This window comes from Lolium rigidum, chromosome 3 (assembly GCF_022539505.1).
Source record: "Lolium rigidum isolate FL_2022 chromosome 3, APGP_CSIRO_Lrig_0.1, whole genome shotgun sequence".
NCBI lineage: Eukaryota > Viridiplantae > Streptophyta > Magnoliopsida > Poales > Poaceae > Lolium > Lolium rigidum.
In genome coordinates, this window is record NC_061510.1 from 225,516,694 (window position 1) to 225,527,614 (window position 10,921).

At 42.7% G+C, this 10,921-nt stretch overlaps 1 protein-coding gene across 1 annotated transcript; it reads right to left on the reverse strand.

Annotated features, from left to right (window-relative positions):
- Nucleotides 1–288: 288 nt before the first annotated feature.
- LOC124703072 (sister-chromatid cohesion protein 3) lies at nucleotides 289–8,632 on the reverse strand. The gene is made up of 22 exons (XM_047235281.1): nucleotides 8,524–8,632; nucleotides 8,227–8,401; nucleotides 7,318–7,430; nucleotides 7,133–7,225; nucleotides 6,790–6,953; nucleotides 6,469–6,705; nucleotides 6,079–6,223; nucleotides 5,805–5,983; nucleotides 5,075–5,217; nucleotides 4,850–4,977; nucleotides 4,567–4,740; nucleotides 3,681–3,842; nucleotides 3,400–3,600; nucleotides 3,184–3,321; nucleotides 2,883–3,083; nucleotides 2,622–2,766; nucleotides 2,382–2,488; nucleotides 2,084–2,224; nucleotides 1,263–1,528; nucleotides 1,062–1,186; nucleotides 691–963; nucleotides 289–592 (listed from the first exon to the last, which is right to left on the reverse strand). Exons 1-22 carry the CDS (start codon nucleotides 8,554–8,556, stop codon nucleotides 579–581), a joined length of 3,357 nt encoding a protein of 1,118 aa, XP_047091237.1. The 5' UTR covers nucleotides 8,557–8,632; the 3' UTR covers nucleotides 289–578.
- Nucleotides 8,633–10,921: the final 2,289 nt, after the last annotated feature.

The window sequence follows — 10,921 nt, forward strand, 5'->3', positions numbered from 1 at the left end:
CTTCATTATTTCCTCCTTAGCACCATCCAAACGATTTAACTCCCAGAAGACAAAGGATAACATACTCCTCTACATCATCCGCACAAAAGAGAAGCTTCCACATCAAACCTCCCAGAATCTAGGGGGTATCACCCGCTGCTATGAAGATCCTAAACCTCCTGTAGATACGGAGATTTAATGCAGGGAGGCCATGTTGACTTAGTTGTAACACTTGTTTGAAATATTAGGTTCCACGAACCACTTGTGTATCCACGATTTCCATATGCATCCCATGCCATGTAAGCCATGTAAAGGAAAACACGCCCCTTGCATATATTACTACACAAGATGATATACATGGGGAAGGAACAGAAACGAACCTAAGGAGTGCCTACCACAAGGTTTACACTAGTGTTGGGCATCTAAGTACAATCATCTACAACGCCTACACAATTAGAGCACAAAAATAAACAGCATCTTAAGGTTGTCCTTCAGTGCAAGTAACAGAGCTGGCCACAGCATCCCTCATCTGTTAAACTGTTTGAGCCCGAATGTCCATCACTGAGTCACAGACGGGACCAAATTAATGCATCCCCTCATCATCCACTGCTTCCTGAAATAACATGCTACGTTCAGGAAAGGGAAGACAGAGACATATCCTAATTCCAGGGCACGATAATTAACTGGTAAAAGCAAGATCTTGATCCTTACCTGAAGCCATAGGGGCCTTTTTCTGGCTTCCTTGTTGAGAAACCTTCAGCGATCTTAGCTTGGACGCAGAAGGCCTAAACGTGTTGATCAAGGGCTGGTCAAAAGCATCGTCATCGTCGTCATCATCATCTCCACCATGCCCCCGTTGGTCAGAGCCACTTGCAGACTCTTCATCACTAGAGTTGTTTCCATCGAAAAGGTTCCTCGCAGGAGGTTCATCTCTAACCTTCCTTGGGCGGCCCCTGCGCTTTACAGGCTTTTCCTCCTTTTCCTCTGGATCAGAAACAGTACTCAGCAACAATTTCTAGAAGAAAGTTTTGTGCGGCGCTGGAACAGAAGAACGCACAGCTCAAAGAGAGAGCCCAACATACCGTGCAAAACCTCATTCTTTGCATGTTTCTCACGTAGGTGTTCTACAAATGTGAAGTATGGGCGCCAAGCACTTGGATCTTCGTTCATATTGATTTCTTGTGCCCTCTTCTGTACATCGGTCAGGCTACATGCAAGGAAGATAGCTCTGGATTAAGCACAATCAAGGGAGGCAGCAAGAATGATAAGAGTTAATAGCATACATGTCTGGTATATCTGACGAGGCAAGTTTAGAAACAAATGGCATCAGTGCAGCCTCAAGGAAAGACAATTGCTTTGGAGGATCCGCGAAGGCATATGGAATACCACATTGGATAATCTTCAAGATCTCAGATTTGTTTTTATTCCGAGCAGCGCCAACATAATTTCCAGCAAGCCGATTAGCAAGATCTTGACATTCTGAATAACACTTGCCTATCAGGTTTTGGTTCTCTCCATCGTGTACATGGGCCATATACCGCTCATACGCCTAATCAGATGAAAAAGAAAATTATGATTTACCATACTTCATAAACTTAAGCTAATTGTAAGATAAATTAACAGAATCATATGCAAAAGTTAATAAAATCAAGGGCACATATAAAAAGTATTTTTCTCAAATTCCTGTCAGCACATAAATCCAAGACAGTGCACATATTCTGTACAAGCTTCTTCAAAACAGTAACAGAAACAATAACAATAGCAAAAGCAAACCACTCTGGACCAATTGCTGAGTGCTGTATATATGGACAGAGAGTAATGTTGACGGGAAAAAAATTAAAATAGCAAACCACTTGACCAACAGGAGGCTGATAGCTCCTGGCTTTAATTTTTATCACTAATGGCATCATCAATATTGCAGGATGGGTCTAATTTCCTTGTAGAACTTCAAGTTATGATATCTTTTGAGATTTGTTATAACCTAATAATAGTAGTATAGTACAAGAAAACAATATAGATTCATAAGACACCATATTAATATGGCCCACTTGTTCTGTCGTGAATAAATATTATGTTCATTCATTAATAAAAGCAGAGCATCTACCCGTCTCAATGCCTCAAAGAATAGAGCGGCTATATCGACGTTTTCATTTTTCTTTAGCACAGTAATGAGATGCTTGATGATCTCTGTTGTACTTGCTCCATGAGATACATAGTGTGAAACAATCTCGGGGCCAAGATAATCCTGCAAACATAAAATTATCACTTTATCAGAACTTATTAATCTGTCAACAGGAAGCTATCAATGCGATCCAACTTTAATGTAATAGAAAGTAGTACAGCAATCTATCTGGAAGAATGTTGTTCAAGAACATGTCACCGGCAGAAAATGCAGCACAGACCTTTGAAACTGTATCAGCAAGCAATAGCTTTGCAGCCGCAATCATGACGGCATCCCTATTTGTGTCTTCAATATATTCTTCATTTGCATCTTCATCTTCTGTTTCATCTGGGGATAAATATGTTCAATTTCAGTCATTAGCAAGAAGCTACAAAAAAAATTAAAAGACAACATAACAAGAAAGGTTCATTTAGGACTGGTATTTTAAATCTAGAGTAGAAAGTGGGTGCAACAAGAAAACCTGATATATTCAGCTGTTGTTCACATAGTTTCCAGAACTTCTGAACAACGTCCAATTGTGGGAGATAGCCCAAACTTTCTAGCCTTGTTGCAGAATACTTTGACTTCTTAAACAAGCACCACATTTCTGCAGTAATGATGCAGACCTGAAAAAAAAAGGTGTTGAACATGTCAAAGGGTCAATACACTTAGATGAAGGCATAACAATGCCATGAAAATAATATATTTCTCTGTTTGTTGATGTTCAATTCAGAAGACTTACTCTGCAGGAAAGTACAGTAGTGCTCCTTCCCTCTTTCTGACAAGTAGGCAGAACCACCAGGAAATAATATAGTTGTTCAAAGAGAGAGCTTTGCTTGGATAAAAGTCCATCGATAGATGTTTCAGATGGATTTTCAACACCAATTGCATGCAGACTCCATGCTACTTCAAGGTACATATTGATGAGGAGAAAGCTCTTTACCTAATATAAAGCATGAAAGTATTAGCTCAATATATTACTTAAAGCTGACTCTACAAGTAAGATTAAAATGCTGATAACTCAGAAATGTAATGGTTCATACCTCATTATCCATCTCTCTTAGATGACTGAGGATTCGGTACATATCTTCAAATAAACCATCATTTTTAACAGGTTTGGACAGCTGGAGTTCATGAAGTCGCTTCAAATTAACCAAGAGGGAGTATTCATCATCACCTGCCTGCAAGGTCAATTGTATCGAATTATCTTCATGGCTTAGGTACAGAGTACAGAAACAGACAACATGAACAAGACATACCTCTACTTCCTTGATTGCAGTTTTGACTTTCAAAACCAACTCATCTTCAAGATTCTTAAGTTTATTTTCAGCATAATCTAGAAGATCAGCCTGACACTTGTTGCAACAGAATGCTATTGCCTTTATGCAAGACCTTAAGGTATCCTTGTCACCATGTTTGAAGAAAGCATCAACAATACAATCTATGGCAGCCTTGAAATTCTAAACCAAAAGTACACAAGATTGTTAATAAAAAGGAATAAAATAAATGAGAAGACCAAGTGATAGCTTTTGCAACCTACCTGCTCTTGCCTTTTTAGTGAGTACATCTCAAGTTTCAGAAGCATCATCATATCAATTAGAGGGGATATCTTAGCTCTGTCAGGTATGTATTTTCTTAAAAGCTGAGGGTACCTCTTCATCAAGGCATTGGTTATTTCGCTCTTGCTATTTTCTAATATCTCCTGTAAAACTCTTATTTATTTAGTAATGAAACAAGATACAATTGAACAAAGTAGTATCAGTTTTACAAGAAAAATAAATAGTAGCGATAAGCAGAAGATATAACCTAGAGTTGAACAGGAAGGATTTGAAATAACAGCACAAAATATAAAGCTGAAGTAGACAAAGGAACAACCAAAAAAGGGTTGAAGGGGGTGAATTTAAGGTGAATGTGTAGGATCAAGATGCTTCCCAGGAGTAAATCATTAGACTTTCCAGACAGAAAAGGTAAGCTCTTAATCAACACATCAGGTAATGTGTTAAACAAAGGGTGAGATCATATTCAACAAGTATTGTTTTCATTATATAGAATGTTCAGTATCCTGGCCAGTTGACCTATTTATTCACTGAGCTAATGTCCAAAAGTTGATTTAATAATGCAACTTACATAAGTCGGGATTGTTTCCGGTACAAATTTACAAGGATAAAACTGATCTGAATATTAAGTGTAACTGTTGAAGGAACTCAGCATTCTGCATCAGGAACTACATTTGAAATTGGATGTATCCACTGGAGACAAACCTAATTTATGTACTTATAAGAGGCACAACCAAACTGGAACTATGGAAAATAAGTAGTCTAAAGCACGCTGATTAGAGAATGCTACAAATTTTAATGGTCAAAAGAAATATCCATGAGGCGATCAATCATTGAAACTTTGCACCAGTAATATATGATGCCAGATACCTTTTGGGATTTAGTATATGACAGCTTCTTGTTGTCTGTCGCAGGAACTATCTTTTCACCAACAGCCTTCCTAGCAGAGGCTCGCAGCATCCGAACAAGATTGGTTCCATCCATGTCAGTTAGCTCATACAATGGAGTTTCATCAAGAAGCATGGAGATTATACACTTCCAGTCCTAAGAACACAAATATTGAAATTGTGACTGTAATATCACAGTAATAACATTAATGTACCTATAATAACTCTTTATCAAAATAGTTACAAAAATTGAGGAATAAGTATACTTTCATGGCCTTCATGTCATCCCAAATATCATCAATGACATAAGAACTCAGTACTGGATCATCCGAAAACTCCCTCAAGATTTGCAGCATTCGACCAATGTGAACCTCGGAGGATTCATTGTCCACATCTGGAATTCACTAGAATAATCAATGACTGAACTAACAAAAGTAGTTCGGTAACAAGACATGGTAGCATAAAAATGCAATCCTTCAAGAGGCAAGTACCTCTAGCTCCTGAAGAGGTCTTGATGTTTTGTGCTATTAGGTGATCATAAACTAACTCCCCTATTGCACGCCTGATCATAGGAGGCTCATCAATAAGCAAATCGTATAGCGGACCCAAATCATCATCGCTCAAAAGTTGATGCCTGCAAAACAAACAAAATATAATGTAATATGATACATTAAGAGAAAATGAATATGAAAAGCTCGTGTGCTTCTTGTGCTCACTTGACAAGACAATTACTGGACTTTTTTAGCAAACAGAAGACTGAATGATTTTTAGCAAGGTCTAGCTTGACCAAGCCAGTTAGATCTGATCCATACAGGCAAGGCAAATATTTACAGAGAATCATTCCTCTCTGTAAACGTTTGCCTTGACTGTATGGACCAGATCATTTCTTGATGTCTCATTTCAACAGCTAGACCCACATCTGAGGAGATGATAGTTCATAATTTTTGCTATGTATCATGCAACAGCATTACATCAAGTTTTACAGCTAGTTCTTAAGTATTTTTCAGTGTGATCTTCCTACTTGAAAGTTAGTTTTATTAGCACATACAGTAACCTTGTTAATAAGCCTTCAACATCAAAGGCTAGACATACCAAATGCTTAGACTGTCTTAAGAAAACTATGGCAGAATAAGTAAGCTTGCTCAGTAGCCATCTAGACTGGACAGGCAAAAGATCTGGCTGTGAAACCCCAGTAAAAAGACAATGAGACAGTAAGCTCACCGGAGCAGTTGCTTGATGAGTCCTATAGCTGAAACAGCTACTGAAATATCAATATCATCAGCGAGCTGGATCATTCTGCTGTAAAACCTCTCAGTGAAGAGCCCAAGAGAAGGTATGTTGGCATCTACGTCATACAGGCTTTGCAAGGCGAGAATAGAAGTTCTTCTAACTCCAGCATTCTATAAAAAGAAGTGCACTAATAAAGACTGCAAGCCTCGTGATCACAGACGTATTGATAGGCACAATAAATAAAAGAATGAAACCGATTGTTTACCTTGTCGTTCAGTGTCCACCCAAGATACTTTAAATATATATCTTGTAAGAAAAGTGATGGATACGAGACAACCCAAATACCAAGAGATTTTATGCATGACATCCGGATATCAGGGTCAACATCACGATAACGGTGCATGAATAACCTACACGTGGCAAGAAATAATATATTTAACAACCAGGTAGACACAAATAAATGCACATTAGACAACACATGCGAAGTCTCTAGCACTCAGGGTACAAATGCACGAGTTGACTCAAACGTCAGAAAATCTCACCCGCTGAAGTATGCATTAAAAGACTAGTGCTGCTGGTTTCTAACAGAAAATCTCACCGTAATGAAGTATGCATTAAAAGACTAGTGCTGCTGGTTTCTAACAGAAAATCTCACCCGCTGAATATTTTACGCATCAATTCCTCCAAGTAAGTAATATTTTCATGAGTAACAGATAGTCTTTTGTTAAGAGATTCAACAGCTGGTCCATCACTCTGCTTCTTCTTCTCTGCATTCAACTGCCTTTGAGTGGTCTCACGCTGTGCACTGAGAGTTTTAGCAACAGATATGAAGGACGTCACAAGCTGGAGCCCAATCAATGAAGCTACTTGACGATAAACCCTTGGAGGAGTACTGAAGCAGAAGGAATCAGCCAATTAAATACATGCATACAATATCGGGAAGAAAACAAGGATGCTACTGCTGAGACTTAATTACCATGACAAAGCAATCACGTAATCCTTGATCTTTTGTAATAAGATATCATCAAACAATGGACCATTCTGACACTCAAGGACCAAAGTATCCCAAAAAGAAACAAGATTTTCTTTGAAGTTCTTAAGGTCCTTCCTTTTTGAGTTATAATTATCTTCCACCAGACCCTATATTCAAGTTAAGGTTGCAAAAATTCAAACAAAAGGGAGAGCATACACACAAGTACAACAGTATATCAATTTTGTAGAACTATAGGATAGATAAATGGATCATGCTCATTGATTAGTCTAAATGGCTTGAAATATTGATTCTCCATTCACGGTTTGAACAGATCATATTAGGATACATTTTTTGATAGATCAACAAGTTTGAATACAATGTCATCCACATCCGCCATATCAAGGTCTTTTGCAGCAATATCATGCCTGGCGCCACAAGCCTGTTATCATAAGATTTACAGCTTTATAAGATAAGATTGCAGCAATAAAATAAAATAAGCAAAAAAAAACTAGCATATTAAGTTAGTATTACCTCAAATAGCATTGTTAATATCTGAAATATCACAGACTTTGGGTCTGATTCATAATCCTCCACTAATCTTTTGACAGCATGACTGATCAGCCTGCCATTATGTTTGACGATATCTGCAAGTCGCAAGTTTGTAAGGATACCTCCAGACCTCTCGAAAGATGGAATATTATTCATTTAAATAAAGTACAGTTTTAATTCTAGGAATACTTCAGCATATTTTCCTGATGAAGCATTATTCCCGCAAGATTCTGACATCATGTGCTGGGAACTGTTTTGTTTTGGAACTTGAGTAGTTTCCGTAGGTTTGCATTGAATTCTATGGTTTTGTGCTTGGCAATGGAACCATGGAGGGTTCCTCCCTGAGAATCTAAAGAAATGCTGGCATCATGTTGATTTAAGCGGTGGAACTAAGGTGAGGGACATGCATAATGAGGACTTTGCAGTTCTAACTAATATTGCTAATAAAACAAGATTAATTCGATTTGCATGATTCATTTCATATTAAAATGGGTGGTAGAACTAATGGATAGTCAAGTAGCCCCAGCTGATGCCGCCAATGTCAATTATAAATCATAACTCCCATGCAGTTCATGGAACTGACTGGCTAAAGAGCATCTCACTCGCAACAGCAGCTACGTGTTCTGCAACTCACAAGGTGAGGAAGCAGAAAATTCGCCAATTCACCAAGCAGAAGGCCACTGAGATTATTAACCTATCCTAGTTACAGCAGAAGCAGCACTCGGTATCGTAAATCCCAACTAAAATCACATCGACTGTACAGCTTCAATTCCTTGTACACAGCAGCTGAACGGCCAAACCCTAGCGGCAGGTTCCCAGACACGGCACGCACCAAAAAACCCCGCTCCAGCGAAACCAAGGCGACAGAAGCAGAGAGCAGCAGACGCTTACCGATGAGGGTCAAGTCCTCGGCCGCAGCAGCCGCGGCGGCGGAGGCCTCGCGCTTGCGCTTGGCCCGCTGGGGCGCGAGCCGCTCCGCCTCCGCGTAGCCTTCCTCCTCGTCGTCCTCCAACTCCTCGCCGGTGACGAAGTCGCTCTCCCGGGGACGCGGCGGGCGGCCACGCTTCTGCGGGGAGAAATCACCCACGCGCACACACAAAACCAAAATCAGAATCAGAAAAACTCGGCAAGATTGGCGGGATCCAGCTGCTGAGCGAGCGGGCGGGCGGGCGGAGGGAGTGGGGTTACCGGGCGTCGCATGGAGGCCAGCGTCTCCGCCATTTGGGATCTGGTGGCGCAGGCGAGAGCAAACCCTAGAGATTTGGGCGTGTTTGGGAGGGAAATGGAAAAGGGAAGGAGGGCGTCGGAAGGGAAGGGAAGGGAACCCGACTCTTTTTCTTTTCCTTTTCCGAAACACCGATTTCGGAGATTTTGAATACTCGGTACGGTTGTACAGAGCCATCACCAGTTTAAGATAAACTTTGATCATTAATTTAATTTACATCTTTATCTTTACACCTACTAATAAAGTTTTATACCTACTAAAAAGAAAGTAAGATTTCTCCCCAATTTTTTCGTAATTTGCCTCTACTTTTCAATTGAAATTACCGCTGCTGCCACCGGTTAAGTAAAAACGGTTCTTCCATCGGCGTCCCAAGTGAAAAGGCTTCGTTCCTCCTTTGACCGATCACTCGCTCGCTTGGTAATGGGCCTTTCTATTCAGCAGCGTCCGTCGGCCCTTCCTTTATGGCCCCTAGACTGGCCAGACCACAAATAGATCTTTACCGGTATGTAGCCTTTAAATAGTCCCACCTCGCTGGCATATATCGACTCCCAGCAGTTTATATGCCTAAGATTTTTGGGGTGATACGAACTGATTTGGAATAATATAAGCTGCATCAAATGTGGGAACTAGAAAGGAAGAAAAGAAATGCACGTCGTTGACATGCGGGAGCGGATTGAAGGAGGAATTGCACGCTGGTGGCAATGAGGAAGGTTAGTCTCAGACGAATTCGAGAAAAGAGGGCTAGATGTGGAAGAAGATGGATGAATCGGGCTTGTTCGGTCCGGCGATCTGTCGCGAGCTGGTTGGGATGTGACCGGGAGGCGTTCACCGGCACCCGCTGGCCTGGCGTGAAGAAGTTTGGGCGACGCGGCATACATATGAGGACGACGGCTTGTGGCGCCGCACAGGGAGGCGGGGTCGTCTGGGAGATGGAGTCGATCGAGTGGAAGGGTTAGCAGATTTTGGGTGTTGTCCTACCGCCTGGGGCCTACGTGGGGCCAGTCTGGTCCGGCTGGGTCGGTAACGGCCAGGTGCCTCCCATGAAACCTTTTCACAAAAGGTACAAGACACGAATTACCCGATTGGCTGTAAACAAAAAGCCAATTGGATGTTATGGAAAAAAATATGACGCTTACTATACTTATCATTTTAGTTAAAAACAAACCTCTTGCATATCAATACAATAGCTAGGCTGACGTGTTTACCTGAAATTTCAGGTCAGGTAATTCATATTTTTGACATTTTAGGTTTGTGAAACAAACACCCGATATTTAAATACAAAAGGAGAAATCCAAAATTACGGGTACGGGTTCGAATAATTTCCCGAATGACCTGAATTACAGGGCAGCGACAAAACACATGCGGCGAGAGCAGCCAAATACTGGAGCGAGCATGGGATCAAAAGTTGATCGATCAAGTCTTTCCGCAACTCGTTCCCCGTGGGAGACGAGAGGGAACCCTAGCCGCCAACCGCCTAGGCCCCCCTCGCCACCGCCGGAGGGCGTCATTGGGCAAATCACGAGCGCGGGCGGTGGCGGGGTCTCCTCTCCCCTTCACTCGGATGACTTTGCGCGGGCCATCGGGGCTGGTGAGGCGGCGCGCATGACGAGGGCGCAACGGCGCGGCTGTCACCGAGGCGGCATGGTGGCGTGGGCGTGTCCGAGGTGGCGTGCAGCAGTTGCGGCTGGTCTCTAGCGGTGCGGGCTCTGCCCCTGCATCTGGCGGCGGGGGCTAGCCGAGCAGCGTTAGGGGCAGGGGCGCGTGGGTCTGGCTGAGGACGGCGATGGTCACTTGCGGTGCGGCGCGGCAGCTAGGTGGCACCGGCCATATATGGGACTAGCGGGCTTAGGCCATACAAGGGCTAGCCAGGACTTCGGTTGGCAGCCACCTCGTGCCGAGATGGCTTGCGGTATGTCCTCGGTTTGGTATGTGCCGCACTTGGCCCTCAATGTTGGTCTGGTTGGAGGTTGTTGTCACTGCATGGTATGAGCTGGGATGCCAGGGCGGTGGCCCTCGAAGCTGCAGTATTCGTGGCTTCTCTCCTGGGTCATGGGGATGGCATGGAGTGGGCGGCGGGGGTTCCTAGCGTCGGTGGTACTTCCGCACTGGCGGCTCCCAGATCATGTCTCGGTGGCTTTGTTTGGTGACGGCAGGCTGCCCATGGATCCTTCATTTTCCCGTGCGGCTATCGCCATCCGGCTCGAAACGCGTGTGATGCGTGTGGTTGCGAGGCGATAGGGCGTGTGGGTGGCTGGCTGCAACATGCTTGTGGGTGCTGGGCTGTGCTCCATGTGGGAATGTGGCGGCTAGGAGTTGGGGACGAGGGAAGAAAGAAACTTATTTAGAGACGCCGAAAATAAA

Coding starts and splice junctions, on each gene's coding strand:
- LOC124703072 (XM_047235281.1), bottom strand. CDS start 8,556: ATGGCGGAGACGCTGGCCTCCATGCGACGCCCG. Junction 2,225..2,381: donor TTGCTGATACAGTTTCAAAG/GTCTGTGCTGCA, acceptor TTATGTTTGCAG/GATTATCTTGGCCCCGAGAT. Junction 1,187..1,262: donor TCGTCAGATATACCAGACAT/GTATGCTATTAA, acceptor CCTTGCATGTAG/CCTGACCGATGTACAGAAGA.